Source organism: Sylvia atricapilla, chromosome 2, assembly GCF_009819655.1.
Source record: "Sylvia atricapilla isolate bSylAtr1 chromosome 2, bSylAtr1.pri, whole genome shotgun sequence".
Lineage (NCBI taxonomy): Eukaryota > Metazoa > Chordata > Aves > Passeriformes > Sylviidae > Sylvia > Sylvia atricapilla.
Window position 1 is genome coordinate 81,847,500 of NC_089141.1, and position 21,409 is coordinate 81,868,908.

The 21,409-nt window shown below is 35.8% G+C and overlaps 1 protein-coding gene across 2 annotated transcripts in view; it reads left to right on the plus strand.

Annotated features, from left to right (window-relative positions):
• Window positions 1–20,412, plus strand: part of PPP2R3B (protein phosphatase 2 regulatory subunit B''beta) — a 44,662-nt gene extending 24,250 nt beyond the window's left edge. For both annotated transcript variants that reach the window (XM_066313547.1, XM_066313548.1), the window contains exons 2-13: window positions 3,749–3,934; window positions 5,619–5,722; window positions 6,274–6,376; window positions 7,148–7,222; window positions 10,769–10,855; window positions 11,266–11,422; window positions 12,787–12,835; window positions 13,921–14,010; window positions 14,703–14,878; window positions 17,647–17,765; window positions 17,848–17,954; window positions 19,223–20,412. In XM_066313547.1, coding sequence (XP_066169644.1) covers window positions 3,749–3,934; window positions 5,619–5,722; window positions 6,274–6,376; window positions 7,148–7,222; window positions 10,769–10,855; window positions 11,266–11,422; window positions 12,787–12,835; window positions 13,921–14,010; window positions 14,703–14,878; window positions 17,647–17,765; window positions 17,848–17,954; window positions 19,223–19,367 — 1,398 coding nt within the window. In that variant the 3' untranslated portion in view covers window positions 19,368–20,412. The remainder of the gene's footprint in view (window positions 1–3,748; window positions 3,935–5,618; window positions 5,723–6,273; window positions 6,377–7,147; window positions 7,223–10,768; window positions 10,856–11,265; window positions 11,423–12,786; window positions 12,836–13,920; window positions 14,011–14,702; window positions 14,879–17,646; window positions 17,766–17,847; window positions 17,955–19,222) is intronic.
• The last annotated feature ends 997 nt before the right edge of the window (window positions 20,413–21,409 follow it).

Consider the following 21,409-nt stretch of genomic DNA (forward strand, 5'->3'; position numbering starts at 1 on the left):
CTTAGTGTATTAAAGGTTTTCTTGAACTCTCCTATAGACAAATCTTACAGAAGTTTATTTACATTTCTGCAAACAAGAAGTTTTCAAGGAATTCTCACCTCCCATCTGTTACATAAAACCTAAACTGCAGTGGCAACTTTGCAATACACTTACAGATCCTGGACTTCTTATATACTTATTGCAAAGCTTAATGCTCCCTTCAGTGCTGACAGTGCAGCACACATCTGTTTGAGTTATTTACAAGCTTATACAGCTATTTTCCTTAATTCCAAGCATGCTTTTGTTGGTACTCTTTCTCAGCAAGTTGCAGGGAAAATTTTCCACTGACCAAATGAGTCTCTTTTTTTGGGTCTAGCTTACTGGTACATGTTATAAAGGTTTTATCTCAAAACCACACAAAAATGTAAATCATTTCTAAATGTTAAATTGACCACTGAAATGGAGTAGTTGTGCAAAAAGATTAATGAACTGGTTCTGCAGATTTTCCAGTCAAAGATTTGATGTTAGCAGACTTCTGGCAATTCTTGTTAATGAAGGAAATCCCCAGTTAAAATTATAATTAATTTTATAACAGCCCAATCTCATACAAATAGTGCATTTTGATTGCCCTGAAATAACAGAAGTGACTTCTTCATCAGCTATGCAATGTGGGCCTCTACAGAAGTAACTAACACCTGAACAGAAAATAGTGAAGTTTTTAGAGCCCTTTTAGCATGACATTTTCCTTCATTAGAGCACATACAGCAAAGCAGCCTCAGTTGTACAAGGTGCCTTTTGGTTATTGGAATTCAGACTGAGAGAAGAAACTTTGGCCTTTCTTGGGAAGGTGAGAAGAGGGAGAAGATGTAATATCGACTTTATAGTGCATTAGTTGGAGCTAATGGTTTTGGATGACAGGCTTCTCTCTTTGGTACAGTTCCTATACCTGTGTTGACTGACATTAACAGCACAATTCAGTTGTCCCATTCCAAGTTACTGGTGGCATTTAAGAAGCATTAGTGTGCTCAGAACATACACATGGCAGATGCAGAGTGAGAGCTGTGCTTGGAGCTGCCTGTTGGATAGCACAAGGAATGTTCAAGGGCATTTTGTTTCGTGCCCTAGATGGTATTCTCACTAGATGCCTATATGTAGGCACCAAATAATTCTAGCAGAAATTATTTTGATCATACACTTGCTAATGCAAATGAAGGCTTTTAATAGTTTCTTCTTTGGCCAACTTTGAGAAACCAGCATGTAAAAATAGACATCTTTCAGTCTAGGGAGAGTTAATTTGTCTTGCCATGACAGATTTGTAGTCTATATTTGGTCTTAGAATTGAATGAATATTCTGTCTTATTGATTATAATATTATATATTTTTACAGTAAACATGCTGAATTCAGATGTTTAAATATAACATTTTCATTTTAGAAAAATAATTTTTCTTCAACTATATGTTCATCTTAAGTTCTGAATCAGTTGCTGAATTTCTTCCTTATAGTCTTTGTCGGTTGTGAACATGTTCCAGACTATAAGATGAAAAATAAATAAAAAGAAAGCCCTTATCGTAAAATTCTTTTAAATAACTTGTGCTTGGATAGGTCTTACTACAGATCCTGAATTGAGATTTCCATACATGTTTAACAACAGCTTTTAACCTGGACCAGTGGAAATCATTTACTGTGTAACTGAGGTATTTAAATTAGTGTTTTCTGAAAAAATACAGTATCCAATGAACAAATGGTTCTGGATGATAGCTTTTATTTTTCTCTTAGGATCTTTTCCAGTGAGGTCTTCCCTCAGCTTCTCCCTTTCCTTTTAAAATAAATTTTTCAATCTGAGGCTCTAAATTTCTGTAGCTGTGGATTTTAAAAATGCCTTGCCTGTCTGTACTAAGCTTCCTTAAAATGCTGATTTACCTCATCTTATGTGCATCATTCAGGGAATGTTAGTAGTCCATGATTTATACTTTCCCTTTTCTCAGCTGAGGCATTCCTCATCGGGCACCTCTGAAGAACTGAACACCTGCTGTTCTGTGGCTATTTGGGCAGCTCACATGGGAGTGGTTGTCACAGAATCACAGATTCTGAGGAATATTGGAAGGGACCCACAAGGATCATCAAATCCAGTTCTTAGATGAACAACCTGTACGGGGATGGAACCCATGACCTTGGCGTTATTGGCATCATGCTCTGGCCAGCTGAGCTAATCTTACGTCACTCCAGGCAGTTCTTGGAAATGGGGAAATAGGGTAACTGCAAGGGCTCTTGTAAAGTGCTGATGGGTAGAGCTGGGCTTTTAACATGGTGTTCACCACATTACAGACGTTATTTGTAGTGCTGGTGGTGATGTTACCTAGAGAATAAAACATTGTCTTTATAGTTGCTAAAATTCTGGAAGTCTGAAATTGGAAGGGATTTTTGATACCCTGGACAACTCTTATTTTAAGCTGCTTCATTAAGTGGACTGCTGAACCAGTAATACCAAAAGTTGTTAAGTACAGGATTCTTAGAAAGTGACAGATATTGACTCCTGGTATCACAGATTCAAGGGAACTTTTACCTCCATGAAATAAAACTTGTAGCATTGTTAAGGTAATTCTGCTGCTGTGGACAGGAATTCTGGCTCAAAAGTAGAGAAGAGGAGGGAAAGACTAGCTCAGACTTTTTTTTTTTTTTTTTTTTTTTGGCATATGTAGCATTCCAATAAAGGCATCTGGAACTCTGCAAATTAAAATCTGCTGTCCATAAACACTTAGTCCACTCACATAAGGAAGGACTTTAATTCAGGTAGGAGAGCTGGGTATCTTTACAGGCACTTTGACCAAGGTGATAAAGAGTGAAACAAGGGTTAGGGGTTTTGAGAAGATATTTGTGTTATTTTCCCTCAATTCTGGTTAAAAATGAGAGATTAGATGCAGAATCTTGAACATGTTCATCACTAGGACAAGTCACCCTATAGCACTGTTTTCACATTTGAATAGTAGCATTGGGAATAAAGACTTTAATTTGGTTTGATTGCTAAGTTTGAGTTATCTCCTAACTCTGGTGTTACTTTGCCTGTTATCCTTGTTTCTCTGCCCTATTTGACATCCTTTTGGAAACTGACTACAAGGTAAATTCTTCTTTATTGAAGCTAAATGCTTTTAAATAAATTTCTCTTAGAAACAGATTTCTAAGCTCTCATTTCATAATTGTATATACTTTACTCAAAAAAAAGATCCCTCTACAGGCATTTTTTAATACCTGTATAAAATCTATCATTTTTTAGGGTAAAAAATAAATCTGCACCATAACTTCATTAAATAGGTTGGTGGCTTGTAACAAAGTTATTATATTTATTTCAAAAGCTTGAAGCTGTAAAACTAGAAGTACTTCAAAAGCAAAGTATTTTATAATGTCTGTTAAGATAGAGGTTGAAAGTTTTTTTCTGAAACAGATAATAGAACCTGAGTAATTTCAAATCTCCAAGAAGCTGTCTAATGTATTAGTCTTGAAACTTGATGTTGAAGATAGAAGTTGTTCTTATTAATTATTTAACATCCTAGAAGTCTTTCTAAACTACTGTTTTTGGAAATACTCTTTTTTTTTTTTTTTTTTTTTTTTTTTTTTTAATGTGCTCTTATTCTGTAATAGTTCTTTCAATTTATAATCTGAAATCTTTTTGAAGGTGTGTTGAAGCATAAAATACCAAGAAATTTAAGTCATCTGTGGAGGACTATGTGATTTCATTGTACTTGACTGTCAAATCTGTATTTATCTATTTAGGTTCAAACAAAGAAGGAAGAAACTTTGCCACCATCACATAGTCAAAACATTCCAACTTTTTATTTTCCTCGAGGATGTCCTAAGGAAAAAGTGAATATAGATGCTGTGATTGCCAAAATTGAAAAAACTTTTTCTGAATTTCCAAATGAGAGGGCAACGTTAGAAGACATGGGTAAGGTTGCAAAGGTGAGAACTTGCTGGCCATCTTCTTTTTGTACTGTACTCCTATGGAAAGGAAAGATGAGTTCTTATGCTTGGTTTTCTTGTTCTGTGTTTACATCTCCCACACATTAGTATTTAATGGTATTCTACATTGTTGGTAGCACAGTTATGTGGAATTTTCTGCATTAACTGTTTATCAAATGACCTTATAAAAATAAGCAAAACATTCAATCAAAACTTGAACTACTTTTTTTTGCCGCATAAATAGCCAAATACTAAAGAACAGCATTGTATGTTGTTCTCCATTCCATATTGACCAAGAGACTTAAGGCAGAAGTATTGCTGATGTATGTTTTGTTTTCAGGGTGCTTATACAAGTTATTTGGGTTTTTTCCCTCATTCTGCTGAACTTCTGATGTAAAGGCACTGGTAAAGATAGAATGGTTTGGTAACTAGAGATTATAGCTCTCAAGTTATTCCTGAAGAGCTAATTTAGAGTTGTGGCAGAGTGACAAAATACTTAGCTTAGAAAACAGCACTTTTAAACTTCTGTGTAAGCTTAAAGACAATAAGCTAGTTAAAATAAAGTTAAATTTCCATTTTGTTTTATTGAATCAATGATTGAAATCTCACTGCAAGTCATGGTCTTGGTAATGAGTCTCTGGTTCTCATCCATGTTCCTGTCACTTTGTCCACACTCTAGAAAATAAAAAGCGACTGCTCACAAGAGCAGGACTTGGGGTTTGCCTCACCAAAACTTTTTTACTGCTAAGTTGCATGATAAAATCCCTGTCTTCCACAGCTCCTTCCAACATAGAAGTGAGGAGGTAGGGAAGAGACACTTCTCTCTCAGCAAGGAAGATGAAAGGGTCTACTCACCTACACTTCAGTGATGAAAGATGCCTTTCTGAAGAATACTGTCTGAGGGCATATTCATCAAAACCATTTTTAAAATTTGTTTGAAGTACTACTTAAACTATTGCATGTGAAGTAATTATACTTATGCTCCAGTGACTTTATGCATCTTGCAGAATTCAGTCTTTTTGCAGGTCCTTGGGGATGGCAGCATGTCTGACTGCTCTCAGCTGGAGTCAGTTTTAGACAAATTGGGCTCTTGGCTGTTACAGCTGCAAACACTTGGACTTCAGGTGCATGTGGTCACACTGGAGTTGGGAATGTGTAGCTGTTGAGTACCCTAAAGCAACATACTGCTGCTCAAGGCAGGCTGGCTTGCTACTTAATATACAGAGGATGTGCCATGCTCATGCAAGGATGCAGATGAGTTGAGCCATCCTCTGAGCCAGACAAATGTCAATTTGCTCCAGTTCAGAAGGTCTGTAAATGTGCCGTCTTGAGCTTAGCTTGAAGATATCTAGCTCTTGATAGGAGCTTAAGATGGACTCTGTTCAGCTGCTTGGAATATGGACAGACAGACATGTGACTCACTGTGTTAGTCTATTACCCTCATCTATGATTGCTACAAGTTGCCCTGTGTTTTTGCATGGTACTTTTGGATTTCAGCCTAAAGCAAATGCTTTAAATGGATTATTTCAGAAGGTGAAGCTGGTTTCAGAAACAGTGTTTTAAAAAAATCTTTTCCCTAATGCTTTCTTAACGCTTGTAATTTTTGAAGGATCTATAAATAAAAGAGTAGCTAGCCCTCAGATAAGGAATCAATAAACTGACTTGATGCATACTTTAATTGTAGGCTTGTGAATGCCCACTTTACTGGAAAGGTCCTTTGTTTTATTGTGCTGGAGGTGAACGAACAGGATACGTGTCAGTTCATAAATTTGTTGCAATGTGGCGGAAGTAAGTAGATAACGTTTTTTTAGTACTGTGGTTTTTTTCATTGAAATGTGATTTTTAAGCTCTGAATGTGATCCTGTCTGTGAAGGGGAATAAAATGCTTTCCCATAATCAGTTGTTTTCATCAAACTTGTACATGGGAAAATGTAACTAAATAATACTTTAATACTTTAAAATAAATCTTCATTTACGGGGTTTATAGATTTTACAATGTTTGGTAAATGACTGACAGTTCATGAGAAAAATAAAAATCATGATGGCCCTTACTTGTAGATGCCAGTTCTGGACAAAGTGCTTTTTATTTTGAGTTTTTCTCTAATTCTGACTTTAAATTGTCCTTTCATGTAATCAATTGCATGGTGTACCTGCCTCCTTTAACATAAATTTAAGAGACAGTACTGCTTTGATAAGTTCACTTGGAGTATGGTTTGACATCTGTATGTAATGAACTTTTGAATAAATACTGTTTCATAAGCCTTGCTCTAGGATGCCTGCATGAGGTAGCATGAGCAATTTTCTGTGTAGAATATTAAATGGAAATATTTACATTTCAGAGTACTTCAGACCTGTTATGATGATGCTGCAAAGTTTGTTCACCTTTTGATGAACCCTGGATGTAACTACTTGGTGCAAGAAGACTTCATTCCTTTTTTACAAGTAAATTGCAACTGAAAGTATTTCTAGGAACACAGCAAAATTATGAACTGGCAAAGCCCTGAGTTGTTTGAACTAAATAAACTTTTTCATGGTCATCATTAAAGTTTATTGATAATATTCAGTGCAACTGACTTTGCATGATCCACTAAGATGCTAGTGAGTGACTTGTTTTACAGTTTGTAAATCATTTTGTATAAGGTGAGATCTTTTTTAAACACAATGGTGAGATTTAAAATCAGAGATTTAAAATTGTAGAAATAGCACCTGTATTGGAATCTTTTATGTTTCAGAAGGCAGCTCAAGTTGTTTAAGGCAGGATAGACCTTTGGAGGGCAAAGGAGAAGTGGGACATGAATTCAAAATCTAGTAAATCTTTGGAAGAGCAGCAAACACCACCTATAGAAATAACTGAATGAAACTGAAATTGACTTTACTGAATCATAGCTACAGAATTATAAGCTATGATAGTCAGCAGTGTTCAAAATCCTTAGCCTATCTAAAATACAGGGAAAATATTCCTATAATATTTCTAAAATTTAGGAAAGCTTTTGTTTATCTAATTTATTTAAAAGATAATTTTATTTTTAAAAATGTTTGTAGTGTTATTTGTTTGAAGGTTTGGTGAAAACAAAGTTATCAATAATGATTGTGGTAGATAATTTGAACTGTTTGGTTAAGGAAGCAGGTGTGCTATTCTTTGCTAATTGTCTTACATGGTCATTAAGGAATACTCTTTGGGATATTGTTACTTTTTTTTTTTTTTTTTTTTAGGATGTGGTGAATAGTCATCCAGGCCTTTCATTTTTAAAAGAAGCATCTGAATTCCATTCTCGGTATATTACAACAGTAAGTCATTTGTATCTGGAAAAGCTACTTTTTTGTTAACTAAGAAAATCAAAATTAAGATTAGTCAATATATCTAAGCATCTCTGTCCCCTGGGAAGAGTAGAGTTGGAGTAGGCTATCAATCTTCATTTTTACATAACTGGAAATCTTGTGGAAAAAGTCTGTCTTAAGCATGATAATTCTTAACATTTGTAAGGAATTGCTGAATTTGATACTAGTAAGAGATAATGATAATAGTAATAATGTCAGATAAGTTAATGAACATTAAATGAAGAGCAGGCTGTTATCTTAAACTCTTGATTGTGGCTGTAGACTGCATTCATTAGAATCCTGACCTAGTCTGGGATTAATTAAATGCAACCTTGAATGAAACATCTATATTAATATGATTATGTTCAGTATTAAGTGAAATAATGATAATATTGGAGCTGCTTGCCACTTTTCTTTCTAGGGACTTTTCTCCCAAGGAAGGTTTTATACATGAGAAGTTTCATTTTTGTCTTTCCAGGGTTAAGTGACTGAAGGGAACTTCTATACCCAAGGGAGAAATCAGTGATACTGAATTTTCTCAATTGTAGACTAGAAAGTTGGTTCCACTGAAGTCTCAAAAGATTAAAATTCTTCAAAATTACATTCAGTTCACTTTCTTTGTGCATGTGAAAACTAGCTTAATGAATGTTCTCCAACAAAAAAAAAAAAAAAACAAACACGTAGTGTTGATCATCTTTTATCCATCTTATACTTTGACCCAGGTTAGAATTTTGGAAGGGGGTTTTTTGAGAGCATTTGAGTTTTGTTTGTTACATCCTTCTTTACAGACACTTGCTGGCCTATCAAGTATGTCTTGCTGCATTAAGTTTTGCTTCTTGTTATAATTACCTGAGCTCACAGAACTTTCTTGTCAGTTGTGACTGAAGGAATTGTTCTGCCTGTAAGTTGTTTTGTTTCTTAATGGATTCTTGGTTGTATGAAAGCCTGCTCTGGTTAAATTTTGAAAGCTTGCTGCCTGTCCTGAAGAACAGTAGGAAAGAAGAGGTCCTGCCATTGCCAGTTACTTTTCTTTGGAGGAGCAGCTTATTTGAGTAGGTCTGAGTCTAGCAACATTGAATGAATTAGTACTAGAAGTATTTTATTAACAGAAATTGGTGTTTAATCAAAAGATTGGTGTTAAATCAAGAAGTAAACTAGTATGAAAAAACCAACAGTGTTTGGAATGCCATTCGGCAGATTAAGAAATGGCAGGAGCACTCTGCCTTTTTCTTGTCATATTTTAGGATGGCGTAACTGTTCACAGAATTACAGAATATTCTGAGTTGGAAGGGACCTGCAGGATTGAGTCCAACTCTTAAGTGAATGGTCCATATAGGTATCAAATCCATAACCCTGACATTATTTCCACCATGCTTTGACCAACCAAGCTTGTTACAGTCTTCTAAAATTGTGTCCTGCAAGATACTAATGATAGTAATAGATTATTTTACCTATAATGAAAGAAGCCAATTCATACCTGTATTCAGTTAGCTTAACCTTGTTACATGAAGTTTTATCTAAAGGATACTTCCAGTTCAAACCAAATGAGCCATTCTTCTGCTGGGTTTTTATCTATACCTACATACATGTATGTGTGTATGCATATACATTACATACATCTTTTTAGCACGTGTTGTGTAAGCCATGAAGCAATCTGTTCTGTCTGCTAAGAAATGGTATAGGTTTGTTGGTCAGTCTAGTGGTCAGGTTAGTTACATAAGGCCAAGACAGAGCTGAAATAAGTTTAAAATGTTTGCTGTGACAAATTAGATACTGCATTTATTCTGCCAGGATGTCAGATGCATACCTGAACTATGAAATTGTAGTCTCTGTATTGCACCATTTCTTCTCACTTCTGACAAAGCACTCTGCAGAATAGTAAAGGCAATTCTTTGACAATTTGCTTATACTCTGCATCAGATGACTTTAGAAAACAGTTCAAGTCTGTTCCCAGTTGTCTTTACCAAACATTCAATTTTGTTTTTATTTTTAGACCAGTTAAATGTATAACAGATGAGATAATGACATGCAGATGGATTAAGTTGCAAAGCTAAGGCAAAAACCTTTTTAGAAAAAATTGCTTTGTACTGTAAGCCAAAAATGGGCCTTCCCTGAACTCACAATTAGAATTAAGTTAATTATGTTTCAGAAGCAGGATAATCTATTCTTTTGTCTGGAGTCATTGAACCAGCTGTTCTTGTTTGAAGAACTGGGAAGCTTGCTGCTCTACAGTTAAAGCTTTCTTTCAAAACTTCATCAGTACATTGCTTTTCTATTTGTAATTTAGAAATGATTGGTTAGTTTAAACTATTGATTTACTGCAGTTAAAGTTTGAAGTGATAAAATCTTAGCCTGTAGTTGGGAGGACATATTAATTGTGGAAAAGGGGTTCCTAAAGAGATAGGGAGTTTAGATAGTAAGTGGTCTCTTGCAAATGAAACAGTACACATGCAATACCAAGTCTTGCCAATTAGCAGGTATAATCAATCAACAGTTGAGCAGTTATAGTTCATAATAGGTTTAGGTTTTCCTGTCTGGGTTATTTTGGGTTTTTTTGGTTTAGTAATGAATGACTGACTAGTTGTCTTAAGTCAAACTAATTGAGGTGAATACTGAACTCGGTTAAGTAGCAGATAAAACATATTTTAAAATCTTATTTAAAGTCTTTAGTTTGTAAACGAAACCAAAGAAAACTATACTGAATGCATGAATTGTCCAAAATAGCCATAGAACCATTAGTTTGGAAAAGACCTGTAAGATCAAGTTCCATGTATGTGTAAAAAAATCTGTTGGGTACTCAACTGAATGCATTTGTTTCTGGTTCCAGTATCAGTCATGGCACAAGAGCTAGTCATCTTTCTTGCACAGATTTTTTTTTTTTTTCTGTTCTTCACTTGGAAAATATTAATGTACTACTTCTAATGCTCTTAACAGGAGGTTTTTTCAGGGAACTTCCAAATAGAATGAAGTTAAATGGGGAAAAACATTCTCTTTGCAGGAAGTATTTCTGTCAGATGTAGATTTGTTGTGTTTGTAGACTTCAGAAGTAGCAACATCTGCTGTACTCTGATCCTTAAACAGTCCCAATTCCATTTTTGTAAATACAATTATGAAGTAAAACAGTCTTATAGCAAACACTGGTCTTTAAATCTGAAGTAATAAGCTACATTTATAGGTTCTTTAGATTATATCCTGTAGATCTGGAAGACTTGAGGTAGTGAAATTGCCAGTATACATATTTTGGATAGGATATGAGTATTCTCCAACATTACTGAGTGAGATATAGGTACTGCAGCATTGAAATAAAACTTCTCTAGATGAGTTTAGATATAAGTTCAGAAATGGTTTGGATAGTGGATAATATAACACAAGAGAAGTTCTAACTAATGAGAACAATAGAAGTAGGGGAAAGATAGAGCTCTCTAATGTAGCTGTACTAAGACATCTTTGAGAAATATTCGGGTGGGTGTTTAATTACCATTGCTAAAGTTTCTTTTCATTTTCTCTTTCTTGCAGGTCATACAGAGAATATTTTATACAGTAAATAGGTCTTGGTCTGGGAAAATAACTTGTAATGAGCTCAGGAAAAGCAACTTTTTGCAGGTACATAACTAAATTTTTTTTCTGGAAGTTTCAAAACTGCATTAACTAAAGGCTTAAGGGAGTAACATAAATAGCATTTCTTCCTTTTCCAGAAGGTAAGGAAGAACCAATTGCATTAATTCTTATACATTACAATATGGTTAAATGGCGATTTTTGTATCTAGAGCTGCATATATGTAAATGTGTGTAGTAAAAGTTGGTCTGAATGCATTTTTCTGTGAATGCATTCATTTTCTGCCATGTGTGTTCAGTTTTGCTGTCACACTGCGTCGTGTGCATTTTCCCTGAAAACAAAAAGTGTTCCACTGAAACAGCATTAGATATTAACTTGCTTATGAGAACTCAGATCATTCAACAAATAAATGTCTTACAAACTCTTTCATGTGTTTTGTTTATCCTTCTGATAATAGAATGTGGCATTATTGGAAGAGGAAGCTGATATTAACCAGCTGACAGAGTACTTCTCATATGAACATTTTTATGTTATCTATTGCAAATTCTGGGAGCTGGATACAGACCATGACCTCTATATTGATCGGAAGGATTTAGCTCGACATAATGATTATGGTATGACAAATGAAGCACCTTTGTTTACATGTATTAAATGACCTGTAACTTTGAGCTGAGGAAGTGGTTTAATGCCAAGGCTGGTTTCATCAGTCTGTTGGTGTAGTTAGTCCTGCTGACTCAGTGAACTAAAGCAGGATAAGTCATCTGTGATGCTACTTAGCATCTACAAATACCACATTTGAGGAAAATTCTGCATTTGAATTCTGATCTTGACAAAGAAGTAGAGGGAATATCACTTAAATGTTGATGTATTATAAATGGTTTTATTTGGCAATTTTGGGTTGTTATCTTGGACACAATCCATTTTGCTGATATTATTCAAGCAGCATTACGTTTATGACAAGGCATGGAAAGAAAACTGGCAAGGCATAGAAAAGGCAAACATGCCTTCAGGTACTTGGCTTATTTTGGAGTTTTGCTAACTCAGCTGCAGTGTGTTTTGGTTTAATACTATTCAGTACTAGTTACATTTGCTGCCTGTAATATGCAATGACTGTGATTCTGTGGTCTTGCACACTTGTTCCTATTTTAAGTATTCTTCAGCTTGTATGGAACTGTTGGAGCCCTTTTAGATGCCTCATGTCCATCTCAATAGTGTTCCTTTCAGGACTGGAAAGCTTACTTAAGCACAAAGTGATTATGGAGTATTATCCCATGTTAGAAAGGATAAACACAACTCTGCTTCTGAAAATTTACCTGCTAAAGTCTGACTATGCTTTAGAACAGTGAGAAAGAAAAACTGCTTTCATTTGAGTGGCTGCTCTATTAAGTTGGTATGTTTTAGAAAGAAAGCACAGCTAGTACAGTGCCACCTGCAATTTAATTTTGCAAATTCTTAAGGATAAATTGAGTATCCTTTACAAAGGTAGTGCTCAGTTCAGACATGTCTCTAAAATCCCTGAAATGGTTTGAAAATAGAAGCATGGGTCAAAACTGTGTCAAAAATAGACCCCTGTTAGAATCAGTAAGGTATGTTTATTATGTATGATCGTGCCAGTTCTGTTTTGGCTCTTTGCCAAAGTCATATAAAACTTAATGCCACTGGAAAATATTCTTTACTTGTCAAAGAACTGGGAAATGCAATTTTATTAATCAGCCAATTTTATTGCTTGTGTTACAATTTTATTACTATTTCTGCATTAAGTTGGAATTCAAAACTGGGTGGTTGTAGCTTTGCTTTTGGAGACTTTGTGTCAAGTGATCCTCTCTAAAAGGGCTCAAAGGGATTAATGAGCACTACACTTGATCTTTCTCACTGATCTGTGTTAAAAGAGGAGAGTTCCAGTAAACTCTTCAATAACACAATACAAAGCAAAAATAACTTGCATAGAGTTGACACTGTTTCAAACCTTTCTTCACAGCAATTTCAAATAGGATGATAGAGCGCATCTTCTCAGGAGCAGTAACAAGGTACTTATTTTGTATGCTGATCTTAATCAAATTTAATTTCTGCTTGTTAAATTGTGTGGTATTCTAAGGGGAAAAGATGGCTCCCCCTCACAAAGGAGGAGTGAATTTCAAGATTTAGTAGCATGGTTTAAACTCTAGTAGAGTACTAGAGTGGTCTTGAAACCTTTGGCACAGTTCTTCACTCTTTACCCATATGAACACTGGCCACTGGATATGGTATGACTTAGCAGGACTGGGAATGAAGAAGGCAGAAATGTCAGCATTATTCTTTTTCCATCCCTCAAACCTGTAAAATGTTCAAGGAGAACAGAATTTTTAAGTACTAATTGTAAAATCAATGCTTATTGCATCAATAAATTTATAAAAATGCTTCCAGCTGAGTTAATTTGCATTTTTGACAGTCATTCTTCATTTCTCCCATTAGGATTGACTTCTTTTGTATTTATGGAATTTTATTAATTTTTGAAATGTTTCCTAGCACAGTATCTGAGGTAGAAAGCAACTCATAAACAGAAATAAAAGCTGAAATAAAGGCTTAGCAGGCATATGTCTAGAGCTTACTCCTTTATCTGAGTTGCTTGGGCAAGACAAAACATATACCATATTTTCACAGACATCTTGAAGATAAAACAGCAAAAAATGAATTTCATCATTGAAATGTAGTATGTCTAGGAAGTGCCTGACTTTTTACTAGACAGGTTGACTATGTGCAACTTATTTGGTTGCTGCAGTTATGAGGGTAGAAACAGACAGTTGTGTTCTTGCCATGGACACTTACTTCCTGGATATTTCTATTTCATTTTTATCTTCATATTCTATTCAAAAACTTTTAGCTAGTGGAGTTCTGTAAAGTTTTAAAGTTCTTATCACTTCTACCTGAATAGAAATTCTAAAAAGCATATGTACTTGTATATAATAGATCACCAAAATTGAGATGGCTCTTCTGTTAACAGTTAAGCACCTTATGAACACTGGATCATTTAGGAGTTAAATAGTTAATACCAACAAGGAAAACAATCCTTAATTTTGGTTAGTAAAAGCTAAGTGTTCTAAAATAAATTGTTTTTTCCTAATTGGCCTTCAAGAGGTAGAAAAGCACAAAAAGATGGGAAGATTAGCTACGCTGATTTTGTCTGGTTTTTGATATCTGAAGAGGACAAGAAAACACCAACTAGGTAAGAATGAATTTGTTTCAGCAGAAATAAAGACTGACTCTGTTTTTCCAGTCCCTAAATGGGGACCACTGATGAACAACTGCAACTCTGATGGAAGAGGCTAAACTATCAAAACCTGAGTGGAAAACTGGCCTACTTCTTTGCATCATTCTTGTTTATCAGTGTTTCCTGTTGTTGTAGCTGTAGAAGTCTATTTTAATGACTTTTAAGAGGCTGATTCAATGCTATTGTTTCATAAGTTGTGGTGGCCTATTTATGAACAGGGCCATATATTAAAGGCGTTGCCGCTGTTTCATGATGCCAGTGACTTTGGGAAGCTGTGCAGCTAGTATTAGCTGTATGGTACTGATAAGAAACCTATCATATGACATGTCACTAGCTTGTTCAATATAGGAACATGCCCCAAATACTGAAGTTTTCATGTACAATTCAATTTTTCATTGTCCCCCTTGATCTTTTTTATGTAAAACCATTGTCTTCTCCTTCCCACCATTAACAACTGTGTTTTCAAATGCAATAATGGATGACATAGCAAATACCAGCAACTCTTACCACAGTTAGTGGTGTTTAATGACTTTCCATGGATTAGTGGAATGTACTTGTAAGTCTAGTTTTGTCTTTGAAACACACAACATGAATTCTTGAAATTGTGTAGTAAGTTTGTCTCTTTGCTGTTAATGACTGAATTTCAGCATTGAATACTGGTTCCGCTGCATGGATCTTGATGGGGATGGTGCTTTGTCTATGTATGAATTGGAATATTTTTATGAAGAACAGTGCCAAAAATTAGATAACATGGCCATAGAGCCTTTGCCATTTGAAGACTGTCTGTGCCAGATGCTGGATATTGTAAAGCCACAACATGAAGGTAATAAACTCCTTTTCCGTCTGTAACTTCTCTTTCTCTGTCCTTTGTTTCACTAACCAGGAGTTAGTGCAGTCTTAAGAGCACTTGGTTGGTCATACAAATACAATGCCTTGAGGTTGTCTTTTCACTGAAGTCTGTTAAAGCTTAATAATTGATTTGACTTCCAACAGCAGGCAGACATTCTTTCCATACTAAAATTTAATATGCTGCTTTAAAATTCTTTGTCAGCTTTTATTTTGTGCTTGTAGCTACATTTAGTCATAAGTGAAACCTTGTCACTGTCTAGCTTAGGTGAGGCTCTCAGGAAAACCTCTTGATGTTTCACTCATTTCTCACCTCTTCCAGTGCTCATTCAATTGAGTTTCTCTGGAGGGAACAGTTTCTAAACAGTGTTTGCCTCTTAGACCAGTTAAGGAAATTCACAACAGGGGGCTTAAAATTAACAGAATAATAAACTGTGCTGATTTTTTGCTGTTTTTACACTCATTTGAACTTTCCCAGACCTGCATTCTACTCTCCTGCATTTGACTTTGTATCATTTTTAGCTGATGAAACTTCAGTTTACATTTCACACCTGAAAAAACTTAAGTAGTGAGCATGATGTTCTATACAATTATGGTTAGACAACCAATTAGTAAGTCGTGCTTATTGCCCACTTTCTTTCTAGTATTAATAATACTTAATTACAAGAAAATTAATTTTTTTAAACACTCTTGTCATGTATAGAGATGTGATTTTTTTGTGTGCTGAGAGAATTGAAACAGCTCAAAACTAGAATGTAAAGCTTGCTATTCTTATTTAAACAAGTTAGAATGAATTTGCTTAGTGCAAAAGGCAAATAAAAAATCGTAAATGAAAAAGGAATATTAAGTGTGATTCCTCTGAAAGCTCCTGATCCCTGATACCAGTGGAATGAAGTTTTACACCAAAATTGTGTAATGCATGGGGGCTAGGGGACATTTAAAATGAAGTGAGGCAAAATGTGAGAAGCACACTTGTTATATGGTTGCTCACAATCACCTCCTGAGCTCAGTGGTTCCCTTCCAGTCTTATGTTATGCTTCTGAAAGGCATTTATAGTAACATTTCTGTTCTGCATTTAAAATTAAACAAGATTGATGTATCTCCTCTATGTCATGAGGATGATAAAAGAAGGCTATCAACACAACCAAAATGAGTTATTCAAGGTAATAAAAATGAAAGCCAGTTGAGAAGGGTCATTTTTTTGTTGTTGTGTTTTGTTTTTTTAGTAAAAACTGAATTATGTTTAACATGTGTATTAAGAAAAAAATCATCTGGTTTTCTGTTACAAAAAAATAGCAGCATAAACTGGTGCTTCACTTTGTAGCTTTGAAACAAAATAAGATACTTTCTGAAAGTTATGGCTAAACTGTGATACAGTTTCAATAGAATGTTCTGTGTACAAAAAAGCAAACTTTAATTTCTGAAGACCTGAATTAATTACTAAAACTTTTCCTCCTGTTGTGTTGGTGTTTGAGAGTGTTGTGTTGGTGGTAGGCATCTGCATAAGTGCTATGTGTCTAAGCCCCATTGCAGTAAGTGGAAACTGGAGAGCAAATCAATGAACCAAATATAGGAGTCTAACTTAAACTGGGAGCTTATGTAACTGGGATTCAAATCATTTGCTTGGTTGTGGAGAGCTGCTGCCACTTGAGATGGTGTGGTGCATCAGACATCTGTGTGGGTCTGACAGATACAGCACAGGTGCCACAGGGGATTTGTGTCATTTTGGAGCACCAGCTATGAGCCAGACAGAACACACTGGGGCCTTTCATGACAGATGCAAGTGTGGCAGCCATGTACAAATGGGATTTGGATTTTCCTGTGATGTCCTTGAATTACACCTTTTTAGAGGCTGGGACACTATGCTGAGAAAATACTGTTCTAAGTATGGCTTTTATTGAAGTCTTCCATAACATCTTCAGTTAGCTCCTATTTGATTAAAAATGGAAGATTGTCTGTATTCCAGATGAATCAATAAAGGAGAGTTTCAAGCATAGTCATCTCTCTTCCCTTGTGTATCTCATATTTTTTAGCCTTTCTACAGAAGCTTCAATATTCAGCTTTGAAAAAGGGTAACATTTCTGAGCAACTAGACAAATACTTCTAATGCTTAACACATCCATTGATGTGAGTCTTTAAAGTATCACACTATAAAAATCAAACAAAACACTTCTGAGCATTTAGCTTTCCTCTCAAGTGGTCAATATTGATCAGACTGGACAAGTGTGGCAACCCTGACTCTATGAAAAATTTATCTGTACGAAGCATAATCACACACTATCATCTGTCATGCATTTGTCTGCTCAAGTCAGGGAAGAGAGAGGGCTGCTGCCATAGGAGATTCCTACCTGCTTCCCAAGCACGCCTTGGGAAGGAATGGCTAACTCACTGGAGATTTCTATCTGTTGAAGAAGCTTAAAATAATACCTTAAATGATTTTTAATAGCTAAGGGAGATAGTCTGCATCTCACTCTAATGTACTGATGGGTGGTGGGATATGACAACCACAGCAAGGGAAAAAATCTGAACTATTTAAAAGTTTTGTACACTTTGAAGGACACAACTCTAGGTGTGTATTTCATCTGTTTGCATCTCTCCCATTGCATTGAGGATCAGTGACAAATGTTGAGCAGTGATGATTAAGTAATGATACTGCATCTTTTGATTCCTCCACTTTTGAGAAATAATCTCTTCAGCTCTAATAATTTTATCTATAATTATCTTATCTCATAATCTTCTTTACAGGAAAAATTACTCTGCATGATTTAAAGAGGTGTAAGTTGACAAATGTGTTCTTTGATACCTTTTTTAACATTGAAAAATACCTTGACCATGAACAGAAGGATCAGTTTTCCATGTTACGGGTGAGTAGGAAGCTTTAAAAGTCTTTATAGCTACAGGCTTTGCAATTAATTGTTTTGTATAACATGCAATGTGATTGTTTAGGATGGTGAAGGTGAAAGTCAAGAGGTCTCTGACTGGGAGAAATATGCTGCTGAAGAGTATGATATCTTGGTAGCAGAAGAGGCAGCAAGTGACCAGTGGAATGACGGGTAAGACTGCAGCGGGACGGCTGATTTGAATTCTCTGCTGAAGTAGAGCCTCACCACCACTGTCATTCACTCAAAAAAGAAAAAACACATCCTTCTCAAAAATATGTAGTTTAGTGTATTAGCGCATGAAACTACGTATGTGTGAGCCAGAACTCTTATTCTAGAATATGCATCTCTTTTTACAAGCCCATTTTTTTAAATTTGTAACTTAGTGAATTGAGCCTTCAGATGACTTTTGTTTTCTGTTTAAATCAGTGGTGAACTCATGGAAGAAACCCAAGGTGCTGCTCTATTTTAGTGTTCATAGTGGATTCTTAGTATTTAACTCTTCTTTTCCCTATGTCTTCCTCTGAAAGAACAACTGATGAGCACACAGCACCTTTATAAAGCAGTTTTAAAGAACAAGAACTGCAGTATCTAACGCTCATTCTCTGCACAGTCCTGTTAAGTAGATGGAAAAAACCATGTGATGAAATTCAGTAGTGGCTGGGATGACATGCATGAACCTGAGTCACCCTAACCCAGGAAATGGTCAAGTTTTTAATTTGCTACCATAAATCTCAAGAGATTTCATGGGGCTTTTTTTTAAAAGCTATGAATTATAGATTGATCCCACCCAAAGTGTTCAAGCTTACTTTTTTTAAATATCAGCCTTCACTGGCTTGTGTTAGTTAAACTTACATTTCATTATCCATCTATTCATCTGCATCAGCAGCAGGTGGTTATCAATAATTTCTGGGTTAACAGCTGGGTTTTGCTTTCCAGCATCTGCTTAAAAGCACGGCTGCGATCACATCCCGGTGCTCATGCACATGGCAATAAGACCCTCAATCCAGTATTCCTTCTCTTTTATCATACCTACTGCAGCTGTATTTCGTTCTTCCTAACTAAGCCTCACTTCAGCTTTCTTGAAAAGAACTTGAGAGGTTTCTGGCAAGTACTTAAAGTCTTGCATTTGACCATTTCTAGCCTGTAAGTACTCCACTGCAGCAGTGTGTCAGTGTGTGCTTTGAATCCTTTCAGTAGAGCTGCTTTTCACACTGGAAAGTTTGGCACATGATAGAAGAGTAAGTTAACTTAAATTCAGGGAATTATAACAGAACCCTGGTGCTGTTCCGGTTATGTTTGTTTTTTATAAAATATTGGAAAGTATGTTCTTCCTGCAGGTGCCTTGTTAGTGTTCCAATACTTAGGCACTCCCTGGCATAGTTAGACTTTAATTTTCTTTTTTTTTTTTTTCTTTCTTGTTTTGTTTGTTTTGTTTCTAGGTATGACGCAGAACTGAATCCTGTAGACCATCAGAAAGCCAGTGTTCTGAAGTATCAGATGGAGAAAAGACCATTTTTTGAAATGCCTTCCCATCTGGCTGATGTAGACGTGGACGAATATGACTATGATGACGATTTTGAGTGAGGTTACTTATGGTCAGCACTTGCAGAAGAGAAGGGACAGTCTGCAGCAGGTCTGCTACACACTGATACATTTCAGTGGGGTTTGTTTCCAGGAAGTCAGCTTAGTTTTGTGCTAAAAATATCTAATCACTACACTACCTTTTAAGTAAAAGAAATGCATTTATATGGAATGATGAGATTTTTGTATTTATTCAATAGTTTATCGTTTGTAAAATAGATTAAAGTATTTATTTACAGATGTTGCATAATTCCTTTTTGGAAGAATAACAATATTTGATTTAAGAGAAAAGTAATCTACTGTTTTTAAGAGAACTGTGTAATTCTCTTGATGTGTGGTGCACTGACCATCTCCATCTCACCTGAGAACAGGTATTTCTGTCCTGGTGTGGGAGGTAAGGAGACAATTTACACCTGCAATGTGCTCGTGCTCATAGACAGCCCTCTTTTAGGTTTTATGCCTTGGCAAGCAAGAGATGTAACAATGAGTGCACAGTTCAGCACTCATTTACAAGCAGAGTTTTGTTTGACAAACTGTGCATATTAGTAGCATACACTAAAGTGAACACTCAAGACAAGCTGTTTTTCTTCTCTGTGTAGTCCTTGTTTACCCCAGCTTTAATTTTGCATGCCCTTTTAAACTTCAGTCTTTTTGTTGATGTTAATCATAAAAAGATTATTTAACAATGAAATCTGAGTTTTCATACTTGATCCAAAATGGGTGTGTTAATTCATGCAGAAGGAACCAATTTTTTAAAAAGTCCTTTGTATAAGTGTTACTTGATTAGTGATGTGCACTAATTTGTTGTGGGCATTCAGTGCTTTTGTCTGTCCTCCCCTTTGTTTGTTTGCTATTGACACATTCCATGGATATTCATCAGTGTCACAGCAGCTTGAAATTGTTGCCTCACTCTTAACTGTTAAACAGGTTTTGTTGGGAGAAAAATGTACAAAAAGATGTAAGTTATTTTTTTTGGTTGCAGTGTAGATCTTTTAAAATGTTTAAAAAACATGTTTGTATTTTCAAATAAAGATTTTCATACATGTAATTTGACGGTTCTAATTTTTTACATACTGCATACAATTCATTCTTACTATTAATGAATCATTTGCCATAGGATGGGTTACACAGGTATGCAGTCTGCTTGGGTAATTACAACAAGCTGCAAATGCAAAGCAATCAGCTTCTAGCAGGTTTTTCTTTATCCAGAAGAGAGCATTTGCTGAGCAGCTGGGAGAAACCTGTTGTACTCAAATCCTCACACCAGCTCCTGCACAAACCTACATCCATGTGTCAAGAAACTCATTGCTGAAGGGCTGGTGAACCTTACTGAGGGAATGCTCAAGTAATTTTAATACCATTTGAAGGATTTTGGTTAATTACTCCAGTTTTAGTAGAGACTCACCAATGTCAAGTTTCTCCAGGGCTGTCTAGGTACCTTTCACTAACTGCCCACAGTTTGAGGGTTTTAAACAGTAAAGATAAACAGAGCAGTTCCTGTTAAGGTCTGTTCCCTTGGGGAAAGGGTGACCAACTGGCTTTCCAGAAGATGATCCTGAACATCTGTTGCCCTGCAAGAGATACTTTTTCCTACCCTAAAACCCTTCCCAAGAAGGGGGCTTGTAGCTGGGCAATGAACAGCCACAGGCTTTCCCAGCATGACATGTCTCTGTCACACAGCACTATGGTGCAGGTCTCTCCTGCAGAGCCTGTAGCTGTTGTTGCAACTTTGTGTTTAACAAAGTGCCTGTTAGAGAGCAAGATTTATTATACTTGTGCTAACCAAGTCCCTTCCTTACCAAGTGGAACATATCCTGCTCTTATTGCAGAAGTCCTTTTTCTTAAAATACATGAGCTTATAAGGATTACTGGACCTTGCCTCTGCAGGGTAATTCCTATCCCTAGCCCACTGTTACAAAAATTAAAGCATCCATAGGCTTGATGTGGTTCTAGGTATAATTGTTTTCCTAGTCAAGCTGTCTTCTGCCTGTCTGCTGTGTGCTTAAGCATGGATCCACAAATCATCCACAGATGGATAAGGGAAA